This window comes from Anguilla anguilla, chromosome 5 (genome assembly GCF_013347855.1).
Source record: "Anguilla anguilla isolate fAngAng1 chromosome 5, fAngAng1.pri, whole genome shotgun sequence".
NCBI classification, from domain to species: Eukaryota; Metazoa; Chordata; class Actinopteri; order Anguilliformes; family Anguillidae; genus Anguilla; species Anguilla anguilla.
The window spans coordinates 24,574,275-24,595,569 of NC_049205.1; the positions used below are offsets into that span (position 1 = coordinate 24,574,275).

The 21,295-nt window shown below is 38.0% G+C and overlaps 1 protein-coding gene across 3 annotated transcripts in view; it reads left to right on the forward strand.

Moving 5' to 3' along the window:
- blm (BLM RecQ like helicase) overlaps positions 1 to 21,295 on the forward strand; it is a 146,707-nt gene that overhangs the window by 115,173 nt on the left and 10,239 nt on the right. For all 3 annotated transcript variants that reach the window (XM_035418240.1, XM_035418241.1, XM_035418239.1), the window contains 3 exons: positions 1,751 to 1,950; positions 2,156 to 2,351; positions 2,624 to 2,746. In XM_035418240.1, the coding sequence (XP_035274131.1) occupies positions 1,751 to 1,950; positions 2,156 to 2,351; positions 2,624 to 2,746 (519 nt within the window). The remainder of the gene's footprint in view (positions 1 to 1,750; positions 1,951 to 2,155; positions 2,352 to 2,623; positions 2,747 to 21,295) is intronic.

The following is a 21,295-nucleotide window of genomic DNA, read 5'->3' on the forward strand; positions in this document are numbered from 1 at the left end:
TATCTAGCTAGCTAACTACTGAATTGTATTCTAAACAGCAGTTACTATAAACACAATCGTTCACAAACATACGGATGAAAATGCGCCCCGTAGCCATGAGTTAAATGTGGAATGCCTATTCTACTGTCCAAATAAGGACGATTCCGATTTGCGGGATGATTGGCAACAATAAATAAAGCTAGCAACAGTAATTAGAAATGTGATTCACCGTTGCCATCAATTGTGAAATTAGACATTGAAAAGGGGAGGGGATGTAACAACAATTCAAAAGCGAAAGAATAATGTTGCTGTTTAAACTGCTTTAGAATGCTGGATTTTGTAGCGCATTGATTTTAGAACTGTTTAAAAGGCCGAGGTGTCCCTTTACTGAGAAAAATGCCCACCCTTGGACCAATCAGAATCGAGTATTCAGTCAAGCCTTTGTATTAATGATGATATGATATTTGGAAGATGGGGATGAACATCGGGTGCATTACCTTACCTTCGTTGTATAGTAAGTTTGCATTAGGTTGCTAGTTGGAACCAGCCAACTAGTGTAAAATAAGTAAAATAACATGACGCCATGGGTTGATTTTCTTCCTGTCCTCCCCAATGTTTTGAGTAACCAGCCGCCACTGATATATATATATATATATAGATATATTAGGGACGGTGCCAAATTCAAATACCATATTTGGCAACACTTAAATAATGCGTTCTCTGCAAATTTTTTCTCCTCCAAATTTGGCCATTATTTTTCGGATTTGGTTCTATTTTTCCCATCTCTTTGATGCAATTCACTCAGAAGTCAGCACCAAGTTTCTCAATTAGACATACACACACATCTGCAGAGACAGCAAGTGAGAGTTTAACAATAGATAGGCCAGAGCAACGCCATCGGGCTTTGGGAACTTTATAATAAAAATTTCGCCGTAAATGCTATATCCTCCTTTTTGCATGACTTTCCTAAATATTTGGGCTTAAAATAACTGCTTTTTTAAAACTAAAAAAAATCAACTCAGTAAAGACATACAGGCAGTTTGTGCCTTTTTCTTCACAACCCCCTGACAATAGACAACTGGTGCTTTTACCCAGGTGTTAATGTGTTGCTGTCTACTCTGGTACACTGTTCAGCAACTGAATGACCAATTCAGTTCAGCTTTGATACAAGCTTTCCAATCAAGCCCTATCAAACTAACTTTGCATATATAATCACACAATTGTTTCACTGCAATCAGTTGAAGTGAATATAGCCTTTTGGGTGGGAATGAATAATTGTGGAAGCAGTAGTTATAGAAATTATAGGCTTAGAACTCAGCAGAGATAACATTACCAACATATTTTCTGGTTTTCTCTGAAACTGAGCCAGAGCAGCTACATGACAACTGTGTGAAATGTAACCGATTTGTGTGTGTGTGTGTGATCTCTGCAAACCACCAAAGCTGCGCATTTTAACCACATGTGAGTTGTTTGATTACAAATTTAAAATTGTGGAGTACAGCGCTAAATCAAGAAAATGTCTTTGTCCCAAACATTATGGTGTTCATGTGTCTATTGAACTAAAATATGTTTGAATGGCATATTGTCCTTATTAATCATTGTATCACAAGATGGTGGTGTATGGGCCAGTGGATGGCACAGAGCATGTCTATGACACACAGTGTATTTGGTTGAGATACCACTTTTTTTATTTTTCAACCAGCAAAACCCTTGATGTACAGTTGTTTTAGGACAGGCATGGTGATCACAATGGTAACTGCTTTGCTTGCAGGAGCTAGAAGCGCTCGTATCCAGACTGGGCTATTTGGGGTCGGTGCAGCTTACTCCAGGCACAATGCTGATAGACTGTTTAAGAAGCTGGTGCTTGATCACATTCTGGAGGAGGATCTGTATATCACCGCAAATGGCCAAGCTGTGGCCTACATCTCCATAGGACAGAAGGCCAATAGCATCCTGAGCGGCGTCACACAGGTCATATCTGATTTGTTTTCTTTATATTTATCAGTTTTGTTTTAACCCTTTTTGTTCTTCACTGGTTTGGTGTTTAAATAGTTACCTTTTTGGTCTTGGAGATGCTCTTTTATTCTGTTGTTTCTATGTGATTTGTTTCTTTATGTTCCTTCGCCCTTGCATTCTCAATTTATAAAACTGTTTTGTCCCAAATTGTCTCTCTTAGGTGGAATTTTATGAATCGGAGAGTGTGTCCAGTATGAGGAAGCACAAGGCTGCTGTGACTAAGAGTGTGTCTCAGAGGGAGGAAATGGTGCACAAATGTCTGCAGGAGCTGAATGATCTGTGCAAGAAGTTGGGGAAGGTGTTTGGCATTCACTACTACAACATCTTCTCCACTGCCACGCTCAAAAAAATTGCAGGTGAACCACACTTCTGCTTTTACACGGCTAATAATACTAAATAAAAGATTCATGATCAGACCTGTAATAGGCTCATTGATAAAAGCAGACTGTGTAGTCACAGGCTTAAGTTATGTTTCATAGTGGTAACTTGAGAGGAACAATGTACTATTTTAAAGTGTTGATATGCATATATTAGGGGCGAAAAGGTATATGTCCAATAACAAATGTGTATGTGAGTAACCTTGGACACCATTCAGTCACATATAAGTAACTGTGAAAATTGTTGACAGAGACCCTCTCTGCTGACCATGAGGTGCTGCTGCAGATTGATGGTGTGACTGAGGACAAGCTTGATAAATATGGGGCAGAGCTGATTGAGATCCTAAAGAAATATTCCCAATGGCAGGTCCCTGGTGAGTGATATCACATTTATTTTTAATTTGGTAATCTCAAACTCCAGGATATTCTGCAGGTTCAGTACCAGTCCTGAGAGATTGCAGTGCCTGCTGCAAGTTATAGTTAAGGCTCATTCTTTTCGTCTAAAATATTTAGGGGTCCAGAAACATATCCAAAATCTCTCCAAAAATGAATAAAATGCTTTTTGTCCATTATAAAGCACATAAATTAGCCCCTTATGAAGGTTTAAGATGAAACATTGATATCAGATTAAAGAATAATGCAAATAATATTGTAACACAATGGGGTACAGTACCTAAATATGTAATAATTAACTCTTGTATGTATATATTTCAATTCTCTGTACTCTCGTATGAATGAATGAATTCATGAATTAATGAATTTTATTATTATTGTGTCATGCATCACACCGATGCCCAGCCTACATGGGCTTATATGGCACCAACATTTTGCATATAACAGATCCAGAGTAAATCCTAAACCTATTAAAATACTACAAACACATATCTGATACATATGCCCTGTACAAAACATTATAGACTCCATAACCAAACCTTCTTATCTTCTTTTTGTATAGGTTTTTGCAACATATACAAAATCTTTACATAAATAATAACACCTCATTAGAGACTAAACAAACAATCCATCTTGCCTTCTTTTCCAGGCTTTTGAGACAAAGTTAGCCATTTTAAAAACATCAAACTTAAATAGCCATTCCAATTTTTCATCATCCCCACCCCCCTCAAAACACTTCAGGATTTCATCTAGACATTTCATGGAAAATTGGTTCTCTTAGATCATCATAATATGTACAGTACAGCATAAAGTGGGATTCATTTTCGATTTCACCCAGATCACATAACAGACATAGTCTTTTTTTTCAATTACATCATTAAATCTGCCTGCCTACTTCAATAGCCAGAGGAAGGATACCGGTTCGTAACTGGGCAACCAGGGACTTTTGGCTTCTGGTTAGGTATGCCATAACATATGGTTCAGGGCCATAGTTTTGCTTAACATGAATATATGCCCTTAATTTTGGTTTCAGCAATATATCATTAGACCACTTTTCTTCAAAGTTGGATAAAAGCTTATATTTAATCATGTTAATATTACACCGAAAGTTATTTCTGTAAATATATTGTAAATCAACTTCCTCAAAAATTGCATCAAGTTCTTTTGTCCATGGGGTGCTGTGTAATTTATCCCAAATAAAGACCTTTTTGGTTATCCTATCCTCTGGCATACTGATCAGGCGGTTCCACAGTCGGACCATCTCACATTTTTGTGGTATAGGACCAGGCACCCACCCCATATCACCCTGAATAGCTAGAACTGGAGCAAATTTATGTACACTGTTAGGATATTTTGCCCTTATTCGTGGAGTCAAATGCAGGATGATGAAGAACACGCTGACAAAGTTTCCTCAGAGGATTTGTTGTTTAATTCAATGCGCAAGGGAGAGACAGACCCAGCACATTCGGGCGCTGCGCTGAGAGAATCTCTGCCGATCATGCTGTGTGGTGTCTGGATATACAGTTTGGGGTCATACATATCAAAAGGTTGAGTTAAGTGGCGGGCCGGAGACAAATGGTCTTGTCCCTTCCTGGGGACCCTCGCAGACATTTAGCATAGGAACGTGACATCCTTGCCGCAGACACTAGAGGTGTTATACTGAGACGCACTACAGAGGGGCTAGACACAGAGGCATGCAAACTACAGACACAGTAATGGCAGAAACAGAAACACAATACACTACATATAATATATATATGTATACTACATAAAACTGGGAACCTATCAACACCAAGAAAACAACGTATGGCTCTGTTCTGAATAGAATTGGCATTTTTGGATTCTTTAAATACCCATATGCCAACAGCATAATTCAGTACAGGAGAAACACAGGCATCATAAAGTTGTGAATATGTTGAATACCAAACCAAGATCTTTGCACACTTTTAATTTATTAATCACTGAGCCTAACACTCTCCCAGCCAAAGTCGCTAGGGATTTTATCCCCCCCTCGTAGGTCATAAATTCATCCAGGGCAAACCCCAGGTATTTATACACACTAGCATATTCTAGTGGTGATGGTCCAAAAGTGATATTTTGTGTACTTCTTGCTGTACCCTTTTTCTTGAAATGCATTATCTGGGTTTTACTCTGATTTATTGTTAATCTCCATCTAGAGCACCATAAGTTTAAGGTTTAACATATTTAGTAAGTCAACTTCAGATTCAGCAATAAGGACTCTAACATCTGCATAAAGTAAAATACCAAGTGGTGTATCCTCCAGACTTACACCTAGGTTTGCATCCTTAATTTGTTGAGGCAGATCATTCACATATAAAGCAAACAGAGTTGGAGAAAGAATGTCTCCTTGTTTGACTCCAAAGGGAGAGGGAAACCATCGAGTAAACATGTTGCTTATCTCTACACAGGCGACTGGAGAACTGTATAAAGTTTTAATTGCTTCGTAGAATTTACCATCAATCCCAGCTTTAATAAGCTTGAAGGCAAGCAGATCTCTATTGACCCAATCAAAGGCCTTTTGGAAGTCGACAAAGCAAACAAATGTAGATTTGCCTTCCTCTATTCTGGCTCTAATTACAGATGATACTGAATAGATATGATCAATGCAAGCTCTATTTTTCCTAAATCCATTCTGCTCATCAACAAGATATTCTGTCATTTCCAAGTACTGAATTAACCGGTTATTCAAAATGTTCGAGTATAATTTATAAACTGTACTTAAAAGGCTGGTGCCCCTATAGTTAAGGGGAACCCTTGGATTATTCTTAGCGGACTTTGGGATCTGTTTAATAATAGATTTATACCACACAGAAGGAATGATGCTATATTCAAAGCAAGTTTGAAACAGACAGCATAACACCACTAATAATGATGGAGACTTTAGGACTTCATTTGGGATTCCCTCTAACCCAGATGCTTTCTTTAACTTTGCCCTATCAACAACACACTTTATTTCCTCCCGTGTGATATTATTATTCAAGAATTGATTTGGGATGTACCCAGATTGATTCATGGTTTTCTCCACCTCATAATTTGCATTACATGTATCTTTTAGAAAAGTATCATCAAAAACCGGTGGAATATGATTTCCAGTCTGCAAAATCATTTTCCCATTTTCCAAGAACAAGCTCTTTTTTATTCTCAGGATCACCATTACTTAATACAATTTCCATTGGAATTTTAGTTGATCTCTTAGGGCCCAATTTATTTATTTTGTTCCAAAACTGTTGTGGATTGCTGCATTGTAATTGGTCTAGATGTAAAGCTTGTCCTCTCCTGAATTTCCTTTTATAGAATCGCAATCTCTTGTCAAAAGAAAATTGAGTTTGCCTAAATTTTTCCTTTAAGAGTCTTTTAGTCTTTTAGTTAGTATGTTTTCTTGAATGGCGATGGGACGACATGAAAACAATTTTCAACCGTCCACCACGTTTTGGCAATGTTCCAACTCTCACGTCATCACTGTTGCATGCATCAAAAAAACTACTAAACTACCAACAAACGCTTACATTAGTGTGTAATATCCTCATTATAAAATACCACTAACCTATTGAAAGACACTGAATTTCAAAAATAACATATAACCGAAATATTTTGAGCAGTAATACTTTCATAGCAATGATGAAATCTTATCTGTGTTCAGTAGATAGAGGCAGAGACAGTAAATCAATGATACAGTTCTATCCGCTTCTCTCTTACTCCAGAATACAATGTCAGCTAGGTCTATCAGCAAACATATGATTTAGCTAAGCTCAGAATTCCTCAATAATAATAGTATTTTCCAAGAAATTACGAAAAATCATTCACAACGTTTCGTCAGGTGCAGTGTCTTTTACTGCTACCACAGAGTGTAAGCGATGATGAGAAAACTTTTGGTTATGCTGAGATATAAAACGGTATTCCAAAACTAAAATTAGAAATGTTATACATCGTTAGAAAGCTTATACTCTCACCCACTTGAATAAATGAATTGTCAGTCAAGCCAGACTGTACTAAAAAGGGCAACAACACTAAACAACATGTGCGGTATTACGCACAGCTATTTTGGAGGGTACCCAGGCATCATGAATGCGTGTATATTTCACAAACTGATTGTCCAAGACAATATGTGACCACTCAGTCTCAAAAGGGACATCTCTACGCGTAAAACCAATGGTAAGGTTGTATATCTATTCAATATATTGTCTGAGATATGTACTGTGGAATGACATGGTATAATTTTTGGAAACTTTGTCTTGTTTATTTCATTATTCAGTGAGCAGCGTTTTCACTGCTGTATTGGCATATCTTAGGGCTATTGTCAGGTGTATCTTGTTGCTATGACGGAATACGATTTTTGAGTGGTGAAAGAATATTTTTATGAATGCCCAGATAGACCCATTATGTCATGGGTGGGGGGTGTAGTTGCAGATGAGACTGCAGGGAGGGGGTGTGTTTTAAATGAACGACCAGAGCGACAATGGTGGCACTGTGAAACTCCGTATTCGACATAGTTGTCATGTATCTTCTACTAATGAAACTAAAACAAAGCGTTTCTGTTTTTAACTCATACTTTCGTTGCAGTAGCACTGAACGTCTGAGTTCAGCAATCTCTGCACGCTGGCGTGCCGACCAGTAGGGGCTTTGTGCTAAGATGTTAATTACTTTTAAATACTTTTTTAATTATTATTTTAAATACAGCATTTACAATTACTGAGTATTTAAATTATAAAATGTATTAGAAAATACATTTAAGGAGCATTTGCATGTATTTGCAATTACGTTCAAATATGTCTTTTAAAAAAATATTGAATTTTCAAATACAAAGTGATTGATTTAATGGAATTATTTGAAAATACTGTTAACAGCATAAGGACAGTGGTGCAATGTGCAATTGCACCAAGCTGTTTTAAAGACTTGAAAAGCACTGGATATGCAAGAACCCATCAGCTCTGAAAGTTGAGCAATTTGTCTAATTGGACAGTATTTTGACGAGAACACGTCAGGTGACTGCTGACGGCCCCAGTCCAATCATTACGGATTTTTTTGCACGGATTATCTTTGTTAATTGGTAGTGAATATGCACGGCTTAATTCTATTTTATCAGTGTCTAACCTTACAAAATGTAAAAGATGGAACTGTACATATGGCTGTCGACCGCTCTGACAACAGAAAAAAAGAGGAAATACAGTAAAAGGCCACTAACTTCAAAAAGATTGTACTGGTACAAAAAAACTGGCAAATAGCTTTCCCAGAAGTCTCAGTTTACCATCTTGCCGTGCAAAGACATGTACGGGCAGGCTACTGTCTTTTAAAATTGCCAATGTAGGCTACCCTTGCCCATAATCCGAATTTAAGCCCTAGCCCCTAGTTGTTCCCTTGGAATGCCCTCAGTATTATAGCTCGCTGACATCACACCGTGGATCACTCACAAAGATTGTAGAAAGAAGTCTGGGATATTTTAAATATTACAAATTTTTTAGTTGTATTTTAATGTGTTAAAATACAACTAAAAAAGGCTCAATACTATTTGAAAAAGTTTTTGGTTTCCCAGGAAAGTATTTATTTAAAGGAATGTATTTTTAAATACTATTTGTGAAAGTTGGTTTTCCATTAAAAGACTTTAAATAAATCAAATACAAAGTATTTTATGTGTAAATGTATTTGAAAATACTTCAAATATGTATTTACATACAAATATGTATTTGTATTTGAAAATGTATTTGGCCCAGGTCTGGCTGGAACCCTATTGTTTTTGTTGTGATGGTTTTTTTCTGATGTTCAAGGACGCTAGGAGACACTAGGTTGTTTATTATTTTCACTGTTAATATAGGTATTCAATCCCCAGCCCTAGTCTGCAATTGCAAAAACCAACCATCAAATCATGAACCCTGTGGTCTATTGTGTATCATACCGAATTGTGGGCTGATTGTATCCTTACATCCTTGTTGAACAGTGATGCTCAGACAGCTATTTCTTTGGCGAAGAATCTGATGGGGAAGATTCACCAGCATTAGCCTACTAACAAAAATTTGACACTAGCTCAAATATTTTCTGCAAATTAGCATAGCCTGTTACAGTAACACAAGCCCTAAAACAGCATAATTGCTATGAATATTAGTTGCCCTTTGTCATGGTACTTTTCGCTACATATTTTATTCAGTTACAGCTGTCATACTGTACCTTTCATAATGTTTGGGACAAAGATATATTTTTCTTGATTTGGCTCTGTACTTAACCATTTTAAATTTGTAATCAAACAATTCACCTGTGGTTATAGTCTTAGCTTTTATTAAACGGTATTTTTAATGCATTTTGGTTTTACCCAATGTAGAAATTACAGCACGTTTCATACATTGCCCTCCCCCCATTGTAACTTTTCAAATTTGGGATGGTCCACATTCATTTTATGATGATTAAAATTGTTCCTTTGGATGATTCTTGGACGATGGCAAAAAAAGTTGGTCTGGAGCCTTGGTTGCTGTGTTAGATTGCATTTTGTTCTGATGCAGAAATTGTGCTATTTACATTAATTCAAGGTTTATTGGCTTGTAAACTGTACGAATTAGTCGCGCATATGGGTCTCAGCAAAACAATATTTGTATGGCGTTGATCAGGGGTGGGTAGGGAGGGTCATATCTGTTAGTGGATTTAATGCCAACTTCTGCTCTGAATTGTTTCATTAGCTCAGTGATTTATTTAGAAAATCATATTTTAGCTGCATTTTGTGATAAGTTCAATGGAACAGTTGAAAACTCCCAGATGAAAAATCTTATTGTGGTCTAAGCTACAGTTAAACCAGGATTTAATGTATTCATATAATTAGTGTTCAGTACAATTGGTGACAACAAAAACCTGCATAAACATCAGTCTGGCAGGAATGGATTTGACCACCCCTGGTGTTGATTGCTACTCAGGTTATTGAAATTGCTGTTTCAACCACTTTTACGTTTTGGCATGTAACTCTTGAGCCTTTTGGCCTAGAATGAAAATGTTTTTTTTTCAGCAATTTGTTGGGTCTAGCCGCAACAGATGGTGCCAAGCATTTTCATTTCCGTGTTGCTAGTTTTTCCATTTAGAAGTTTCTTCATAACCTTTAAACAACAAGGGAGTGGCCAATTTTCACATGACTTATAACTCCTGAAGGAAATATCCGATCATCATGAAACCTGATATATGTAACATCTAAATCATTTGAGGTTACATATATTTATATGCCAAGCATGCCACTCATTTGCATGCTTGGCATATAGATGCTGCTATTATAGAGAATTTTGGAGAAATGCTGTTAACTCCTAACCAAAATAGCTGTTCAAGTTCAACTTGTACATGCTGGATCTTTGTGACAGGTCCTATCAAATCTTAAATATAGGAGTTGTCATTGTGAAAAATATAGCCGCCATCAGTCAATGAAATTTCAGCGGCCTTTAGACACACTTGCCAGCTATCAGGCAGCATAAAATTTGGTATACATTGTGGTGCCAGGAAGGGAATTAGGGTGCTGCTCACCTGGGGGCAGCACCGGCCCTACAGACAGGAATGGTTAATTGCGATCACATTAGCTGTGGCCTATTGCTTAATTATGAGCTCTATAAGAGGCCTGGCTCCCAGGACTAGAGGACAGAGGCGTTTGGGAGTTGGGGAATGCACAGTATGGTGGGTGTGTGACAGTTTTTGTGGTTCTGGTTTTGGTCTTGGTTTCTTTTCCCTTTGAAGTTTTGGTTGCCAGACTGACCATTCTTTAGTTCTTGAATGTTTCTGTTGTGATTTTTTGGACAAATAAAAGGCGGTAAGCCAAACACTTTTTTTTGTTTCCCTGTCTGTCCACCACATGAGCAGTGGCCACCCCCAGCCCTGACTCACAACATCCTACCTGGCATTCAGTGCCAGAACACCAAATCTGAGCTTTAATTTCACGAAAGCGATTTGCAATGATTTTTATTCACAGATTGTTATATCTTGTCAAAACTTGTTTCATGAAAATGCATTGCTTGCAAATCGCAAATACAACTGTGAGGACTATAGACCTCTCACACGGTTAATGCCATACCACATGCTAAATACATACATTATAATTTTTCAGAGTTTCTCTGTTTGCACGGGGTGATGACGATGCAGCCTGAAAGCATCTGCACTGTTGTCAGTGCCACAGCTGCTCTGCAAAACATATGGGCTAAGAACAGAGTACCGCTTCCAATGGAAGCGCTAGGCTGAAGTGAGACATCAGAGGTAGCCTGCTGCCAACAACGATATGACTGGCTGACTGATCCGAAATCACATAATGCAGTTGATCCAAAAGCACTAAGCTGATATATAGTCTGACTATAACCTAACTATAGTCAGATAGAGGCATGACGAGCAGGTCAATGAACCTGTAAGTTATGTAGTCAAATACTAAATGCTTTATTGTCACTGAAAATGCAAAAATTCTGTAAATGCAGTATTTATTGTAAGTAGCAAATATATGAATACACTTGAGAGGCCGATCTCTCAAAAAGGATTAATTTATGTACTCGACATAAATTTATATTGATTACCGATACGCAGGTGGACATTTAATTATGTACTAACATTTAAGTCTGTTTGTATGATAGATGCATACAGACCTGTTATAAGACTGCCTTTGTGTTTAGATTGCCATCTGATGCCAGTATTGCATCATACATTAAGATAAAGTATTTACCACTTTCTACTCCAAGTCTTTTTGGATCCCATTCCCCTGCTGTTTTATAAGTGGTCATTTAATTATTGTGCATTACTTAGAGGATCCCCTCTTTCCCAAAGTGTTTACATTTATTTAAGTGTAAGCTGCACAGTTATTATTATAAGCAGGTCAAAATGCTGCATGTTCTTAAAATTGCTTGGAGTGTATTTACTTGTGAATTCTATTATTTATCAAAACTAGTTACTGGCATGTCAAAATGGTAACATTTTTACATATGTAACAATAAAACATATAACAATAAAACATGTTTTAGAAAACTTAGAAACTGATGTTTTTTGGGTAAAACTAGTACAAGTATAATAGTATATAGTATATTGTGCAAGCGACAATATAATACAAAATTTTAATATTTGCACGTGTGATTATGTAAAGATGCGTAGTTAAGCTATTTTGGCATTGTTTAGTTAACACTCATGGCACACTTTCTAGATTTGTGTCCGTCAGACTGGACTCGGATTCTCCTTTTAAGTTTCAGTTTCGGCAGCTTCTTGTCGTTCCCCTGTACTGTCTACACCGTTCAGCCCACTAAAAGCTGGCGATTGTTCTCCATAGAGGTCGTTTATAATGGCGCTGTGCAGTGAGATTTTTGGTGCCGGTCCTCCAGCTTTTGGGGGAGACCCATCTTGTTGCTTGTAAGAGGTCTTTCTACTTTTTCTTGACCTCTTCCTGTGTTCTGCATCCAACTCCTGTTTCTCTATAGTTGTTAACGGTTTCCTAACTGCCTGCTTTTTCTGATTTGTTACTGAGTTGCTATGTTTGGACGTGACTATTGGAATATAATTTGAGTACAATCATATTATTGAAATTTTTGTGTATGAGTAGTTCATTTATCGCTTTTTGTTTCTGTGATTGTGTGTTATGTTATGAATATGTTAGTAAAATAAATAGATCAATATTAAATAAATGAATTATTAAATAAACAAATAAATACTAGCTGACACTATTAAGGAGTAGCTGTATTTGGTGCCAAGCAACACGCACTGCCTAGAAACATTCACATGATAGAATGCATCAACATGAATGCATTGTCTACCCTGGACTTACCCTGCGCCTAGTCATATTTTTGCAAATTGGTGCAACTGGTGTAAATATCGAACACAGCTTCAGACATAGCTATGACAGACAGTTAAGTTGACCTTTTTTATGTCCACCTGGAGCACCCAGCCCTTGAAACATATAGTGGTTTAGAGTTTCATTTGAGGCTGCCGCCGCGAGAGGTCTTCCCGGCAGAGGCAAATTTGCATCTCTTTTCTTTGTATTTCCACAGGAACTATTGTTGTTCACAAAACCACCACCAGGTGGCAAATGTGAGCACTCAAAACCATTTTTCCCATGGTGCCAGTTTCTGTGTGCCGTGGGAAAAATGGTTTTGAGTGCTCACATTTGGCTATGCGTGGCGAATTGTGGTCACTCACTCACGGACCTTTAAGGGAGGTTTGGTGGGACGCATGCGCAGGTGGTGCTTGGTTAAGTAGGACGCATTTGCAGCTGGTACGGCACAACATTTTTAAGCACAGCTTTATTGCCTAACGTTACTTTAGCTAACCCTACCATGTTCACGTTTCGCCTACTTTAGCTAACCTATTTAGGTAACCACCGATACAGATATATGGACACACGGAGGACAACAAATAACGTTACAGAGGTGAGGACGTGCCATAGCTAGCTAGCTAGCTATATAGTATGGAGGGCAAAACAGAGCTTTAGAATGTCGTCGGCAGTGTATGCACGTGAGCTTGAAAACACATTTCTCATAGAAAAGGTAGTTTGTAGCCTTTTTTTAGTTCATTACAGTGGTGGTAGAAGTGACAAGAAGTAAATGGTACTGTGCTGTTAGCCTTTTAATGTAAAGGTTAATGTAAAGTAGCTAGCACAATCTGAGAGTACTAACCGATAAAAATGTACAGTGAAAGGTACTTGCTCAATTGAACGGTAAATATGAAAAACATTTGATTACAGTCTGGCACCGAAATTTACACCCTCAATAAATGGCAAAACTCCCAGTAGAATATTGAATTAAATGTTTTAAAGTTATGTATTTTCTGAAACGTTATCGATTTTGCTTGGCCACAGTGAGTGAAACTAGGCAATCTGAGCGTATAGTTTCTACGTAAATTACGTCAAAAAGATTCAGCCTTGTTGTTTGCTACCTAAACTTCACAGCACAGTCATTGCCGTTATCATGATTGTAGTATGATGAAGTGTCTATTTTCAAAATCCATTTAAACCTTTCACAAATGACCTGGGACTTTGAAGTTATAAGGCGGGATGTATCAAGTCTCCAGTGAAAATATTGACCTGGCTATATCAGTCCAAATTCTGAGAGAACCAACTGCCATATACGAGCATGTAAAATCAACCAAAGATTATAGTTTGCCAAGTTGCGCCGTGGGTCTGGACGGTTTCATGCTTGTTGACAGCTAACACTTCGACTGCGGGACTCATGAGCAAACTAGAACAGTTCTTTGCGTCAAATTACCTCTGCTCTTAATTTAACAGGGAAGGAGGAAAATACATTTTAGTGACAAGCTGTAAAAAGGGACATGCTTGTTACCCATAACATTTTTGTGTGTATTTGAGTGAAATGTCCGTCTATAAACAGTTACTTAATGAGCTTTGTGGTCAGACTGTAAAACTTAACAATACGCTAGTCAGATCATTTCGAGCACAGTTTAGCGTCATCCATGTTAGTTTCACTTTGGATGTAGGGGAGAGTCGGTATAAGTGTAACGCATCATAAATGTAACACTGTCAATAACTTTTTGTCCACTGCTGCTAAAGTCACCATTTGAAGATTGTATACGTGCAGTTCAGTCCTATATGAAATTATTAATGGAAAAGAAACTGGCCACCTGCATTAATTTATAAGCACGCACCAGATTGGTCTGTATAGTAGACTATTTGCTTTTGCTATTTAGTTTTGTGTTTGTTTTTAATTCATAAATGGGTCATGGACAAATTAATCTAACTTCATTTATTTCATGTAAAATAACCTAATCTTGGTTGAAATGGAATGGTCTGTTGTCAATGAGATAAATGCATCCCTTTGCAATGATGCAAAACAATGAACATAACTTAATTCACGGGTCAGTACATTGTCGTACAACAGTAGGCTATGGAAGTTTTGATGTAGGCTACAATAATTTACGGTAATGGTAATAAAAATCTAGCATAAATTATCAGACATGATTAAACTGTGAACAACTAAAACGGGAGATTACTGACATGCCAGAGCTGTTTGAAGTAAAATTTCACAGTAAATATTTTGAAAATTTTTAACTGGCAGTAGAACTAGCAATACTGCAAGCTGAGACCCACATACTTCTGTATTTACTTGATTAACCTCTTAGCACAAAGCCCCTAGTGGTCGGCACGCCAGCGTGCCGAGATTACTGAACTCAGACATTCAGTGCTACTCCAACCAAAGTATGAGTTAAAAACAGAAACGCATTGTTTTACTTTAATTAGTAGACGATACACGACAACTATGCCGAATACGGAGTTTCATAGCGCCACCATTGTCGCTCTGGTCGTTCATTTAACACGCATCCCCTCCCTGCAGTCTCATCTGCAACTACACCCCCCACCCATGACATAATGGACAATATTGTCTATCTGGGCATTCATAAAAATATTCGTTCACCACTAAAAAATCGTATTCTGTCATAGCAAGAAGATAAACTCGACAATAGCCCTAAGATATGCCAATACAGCAGTGAAAACGCTGCTCACTGAATAACTAAATAAACGAGACTAGGTTTTAAAAAATGATACCATGTCATTGTACAGTCAATATCTGGGACTAAATATTGAATAAATATACAAGCTTACCATTGGTTTTACCCGTAGAGATGTCCCATTTGAGACTGAGTGGTCATATTGTCTTGGACAATCCGTTTGTAAAATATACGGGCATTTGTGATGCCTGGGTACCTTCCAAAATAGCAGTGCATAATACCACACGTGTTGTTTATGCTGTTGTTGCCCTTTTTAGTACAGTCTGGCTTGATTGACAATTCATTTATTCAGTAGGTGAGAGTATGTGCTTTCTAACGATGTATAACATGTTTAATTTTGCTTTTGGAATAGCGTTTTATAGGTCAGCGTAACCAAAATTTGTCTTATCATCGCATTCACTTACGCAGTAAAAGACGCTGCACCTAACAAAACGTGGTCAACGATTTTTCGTAATTTCTTGGAAAATACTATTATTATTGAGGACTTCTGGGCATAGCTAAGCCATATGTTTGCTGATAGACCTAGCTGACATCGTTTTCTGGAGGAAGACAGAAGCGAATAGAACAGTATCATTGATTTACTGTCTCTGTCTCCATCTACTGAACATAGATAAGATTTCATCATTGCTATGTAAGTATTACTGCTCAAAATATTTCGGTTATATACATTATTTTTTAAATTGAGTGTCTTTACATAGGTTAGTGGTATTATATAATGTGGATATTTCACACTGTAACGTAACCGTTAATTGGTAGTGTAATAATTTTTGTGAAGCATGCAACAGTGATGACGTGAGAGTTGGAACATTGCCAAAATGTGGTGGACAGTTGAAAATTGTTGTCATGTTGTCCCATCCCCAGACAAGAAAACATACGAGAGTACAGAGTATAGAAATACATACAAGAGTTAATTATTACACATTTAGGTACCGTACCGCATTGTGTGACAATATTTTTGCATTTTTAATCTGATAGCAATGTTTCATCTTAAACCTTCATAAGGGGCTCATTTATATGCTTTATAATGGACAAAAACCATTTTCTGGACCCCTAGATATTTTAGGCCACTCTACTGACGGAAAGCTTGTATTTCCCACTTGAAAGTGATGCAACAGTGAGTTTCTTGAGTCAAAACTGTTGATTTGTAGTGAAATACGTGAATATGTTTTGATTTACAGCAATGCATAATTTAGACATTTTGGATAGATTTGGAGACGCTGGGTACACTGCTTAGTTTTTGCTTCATAAATCTAGTAGTTCTACATATCCACCCTTGGATTTTATTAACTTGTGGTCAAGAAGTTTTTGATCCAGCACATGTATAGTTTAACCTGCTGTATATAAGCAATCTCTCAGTATTTTATTGCAAACTAAAAAAAGTGCAAATTCATTTTTGAATTTTGTGGCACTTTATTTCTTCCAAAATTATGAATATAAACTAATCTGCATTAGTATTGTAAATTGTACAAATGTCTTGCTTCATTTAAGCCATTTTTCAAGTCTCTGTGGTGTTCACATCTGGAGTTATAAAGCTTTAAATAAAATGGGCAAGGATTGGCAAGATTTGAGGTTAAGGTGACAAGTAGAGCAGGTCATGTTTCGCTGGTGATGTGTCCTTTAGAAGAGCTATGAAAAATGGCAATGAATTAACCTGGGACAAACTTAAATATTTTGTCAGTTTTTGACAAATTATCTTCTAAGAGGGAATAGTTATTCGTTCACTGAGCAAGGCCGACTTATGAAGGAATACCACCGCATAGCTACTGACTAAAGTTGATGCAATGCAACTAAGTTCTGAACGTTTCGTAATACAGAGAAAAATAATTAGAAATAGCCTCAGATGCTCAGAATGGTTCTCAGAACTGATTAAGTGACTCCACTGACATAGTTGCCTCAGTGAGGCGTGTTTCTTGTGGTAGGCCAGTTGAACGGATAGCATTAACATCAAACTCAATATGAATTGTTTGAAACAGGTAGCCTAACTATAACAACTTTGCTGGCATATTAGCTAGCTGATCAGCTAAGAACATATAGTATTCATAAGCAAATTGCTTCATTGTTAGATTTAAAAATTAACTGGTTGTAGAACCGTGCTTCATGCAATGCATCGACATTGACGGTAACCCTGAGCTACCAATCCATCGCAAATGGACAGTTTTTGGCTGCATCTTTCTCCTAACTGGTTGCCGGCCGGGTCAGAACAGTGTTACCAGTTCCAGTTTAGTTTTATTAGGCCTTTAGAGTTCAATGGAGAAAACCGGCAGGTCAGTTAGAGCATTTTCGCGCTCGTTCATATTGGGCATGTGACGCTTTACAATTGTGCGTCTATTGTTCCCTAACATGTAGGCATAGCATCTAAAAATGCAGCTAAAAGCGCTGAAGGCACACTTACGTCAGCAGTTAATTACCTTGTTTGTTTTGAATATTAACACGGTTGATAGAGTGATTAAATAAAAACGACTTCATACTTTTCTCACAAAAGAGTTGATTGGACTATTGTCACCAGCCGTGTTTTAGTCTGTGGCCGTCTTCACAGGGTTCTGCATCTTCAACCATTAAAGGGCTGGGTGATACCTATAATTTGTTATGTGATATAGCCTAGCTGTGCAATTGCTGTGGTCACAGCCTATGAGCTAGATTTCTGTAACAAAGTGTGATATACTGATACAGACACGCATTTTTCAATCACAGCAATATTTCTAAAATAATCATGAGGCCCCCTAAACTGGCTCCACACCCCTTGTCCTAATACTCAAGCTCCGCCACTGGGGAGTGGTCAAAGATAACGTGTTTTATGTGCAATGATTTTAAAATGGTAATAAGTCCCTTATTGCCTATATAACAAAAACACTATAATAAGAAAATAGTTTTGCAACATAGCCTATTGTTTCATGCTATTTTGACTCAGATTCTCACGTTCCAGCTACATCAAAATAGACACAGGTTTAATACAATTATTTATTAACGTACAAACAGAACATACACAAACTAATCTAAATGGGGAAACTGCTAAATACGGGAAGGTAGGGGTGCGGTTACGTGTGCACACGTGTCCCTTTGTGGACGAAAGGGGAAAGGGTAAACGGTGGGTTGGTCACGTATGTGTGGGGTACAGTGTAACCGGGGTGGCTGAATAGGGTTGCAAAATTCTGGGAATATTCAAGGATGGAAACTTTCCATGGGAATTAACGGGAATTTATGGGAATTAACCCCTTAGTGCACATGCCAAATCTTGCCAATCCTTGCCCATTTAGGGGGTACCCTATTTAAAGCTTTATAACTCCAGGTGTGAACATCACAGAGACTTGAAAAATGGCATAAGTGAAGCAAGACATTTGTACAATTTACAATACTAATGCAGATTAGTTTATATTCATAATTTAGGAAGAAATAAAATCCCACAAATGCAATTGTCTATTCGAAAAAGCAAAAATAATTGCTCTTTTTTAGTTTGCAATGAAATACTGAGAGATCCCATTTATAAAACAGGTTTAACTATACATGTCCTGGATCAGAAACTCCTTGGCCACCTATGCGTTAAATCTAAGAGTGGATATGCAGAACAACTAAAGGTCTACAGTATGAAGCAAAAACCTAGCAGTGTACCCAGTGTCTTCAAATCTATCCAAAATGTCTAAATTATGCATTGCAGTAAATCACAACATATTCACGTATTTCACTACTAATCAACTAGTTTTACTCAAGAAACTCCCTGATGCATCATTTTCAAGTCCATCAGTACAGTGGTCTAAAATATCTAGGGGTCCAGAAACATATATAAAATCTCTCCAAAAATCAATAAAATGATTATAAAGCATATAAATGTGCCCCTTATGTAGGCTTAAGATGAACCATTGATATCAGATTTAAAAATAATACAAAAACATTGTCACACAATGTGGTACAGTACCTAAATGTGTAATCATGAACTCTCATATGTATTTCTGTACTCATAAGTATGTAATGTTTTCTTGTATGGGGATGGGGCAACATTAAAACAATATTTAACCGTCCACCGCGTTTTGGTGATGTTCCAGCTTCTACGTCATATCTGGTGCATGAAACACAAACACTACTGAGCTACCAACAAACGCTTGCGTTACAGTGTGAAATATCCTCATTGTAAAATACCACTAACCTATTTGAAGACACTCAATTTCAAAAATAACGCCTTCAACCAAAATATTTTGAATAGTAATACTTACATAGTGATTATGAAATGTTATCTGTGTTCAGTAGATAGAGACAGACAGAGAATCAATGCTGTCGTTCTGCTCTTCTGACTTACTCCAGAAAACTATGTTGGCTAGGTCTATCAGCAAACATAAGGCTTAGCTATTCTCAGAAGTCCTCAATAATAATTATTTTTTCCAAGAAATTACGAAAATCATCGATAACATTTCACCAGGTGCAGTGTCTTTTACTGCTACCACAGAGTGAATATTCTAGGTGGTGATGATGAGAGAGAACCTTCAGTTGCGCTGGGCTATGAACACTATTCCAAAAGTAAAATTAGACATGTTATGCAATGTTAGAAAGGTTATATTGTCACCTACTGAATAAATTAATTGTCAATCTGGTATTATGCACAGCTATTTTGGAAGGTAACTAGGTGTCACAAATGAGCGTATATTTTGCAAACGGATTGTCCAAGACAATATATTACCACTCAGTCTCAAGAGGGACATCTCTACATGTAAAACCAATGGTAAGGTAGTATATATATTTCAGATATTGACTGTAGAATGACATGGTATAATTTTAGAAAAAATTTGTCTTGTTTATTTCGTTATTCAGTGGGCAGCGTTTTCCCTGCTGTATTGGCATATCTTAAGGCTATTGTTGCGTTTATCTTGTTGCTATGACGGAATACAAATCTTTAGAGGTGAAAGAATATTTTATGAATGCCCAGATAGACACTATTGTCCTGTGTGTCATGCGTGGGGTATGTAGTTGCAGATAAGACTGCTGGGAGGGAGTGCTTGTGAAATAAACATCCGGCATGACAGTGGTGGTGCTGTGAAACTCCGTATTTGCCATAGTTGTCCTGAATCCTCTACTAATAAAACTAGAAGACAGAGTTTGTGTTTTCAACTCATAGTCTGGTTGCAGGAGCAATTAAAGTCTGAGTTGAACAATCTAGCTACGCTGGCATGCTGGCCACTAGAGGGCTTGCGTGAAGGACGTGGCGGCTGTAAGTTACCCAAGCTTCGCAGCTGTAAAGGAGGGTGGTGATGCAGATGGCTTGGTAGACGCAGACCTTCGTGCGGAGATGTAGGTTCTTGTTTTGAAAGACCCAGCGCCGGAGTCTCCCAAAGGCAGCTGATGCTTGTTTAATTCGGTTCTGGATCTCATTGTCAATGCTGCTGTCTTCAGAGAGAATACTCCCCAGATCTGAATGAATGATGGACCTACTGACAGTTGTTCATCAGCAACAGTGAAGGCTGGTGGTGTGGGTGGGATGGTGGCACTCCATTGGCAGACAACTTCCGTTTTGGTAGTGTTGACGGTCAGTCCCATCCTGCTGTACGCTCTCACTGCCGCCGCAAGGACAGACTGGAGGTCTTGTGGAGTGTGAGACACAAGAGCGCAGTCATCTGCATACTGCAGCTCAAGGACCCTTTCTCTATGCAGTTTGGTGTTTGCTTGGAGCCTCCTAATATTGAAGAGGTTGCCGTCTTGCCTGAATTCCACTGCCACACTGCTGCTGTCCTCAGTCTCCTTGTGGAGAAGCTGGGTGACACATAGGAAGAAGATGTTAAAGAGCCCCGGTGCTAGCACACACCCCTGCCTGACCCCTGTATGTACAGCAGTCATTCCATCGTGAAACTGGCGGAGGATGTTGACAAATTTGTTGGGGCAGCCAAACCTGAGGAGGACGTCCCACAAAAGTTCTCTCTGGACAGTGTCAAAGGCTTTGTAGAGGTTGACAAAGGCCATAAACAGGTCCTCGTGTTGTTCCCGGCACTTTTCCTGAAGCTGTCGGGCTGTGAAAATCATGTCGACCGTGCTCCTGTTCTTCCTAAACCCGCACTGTGATTTAGGCAGCATTGACTCTGTGATGTTGTTGA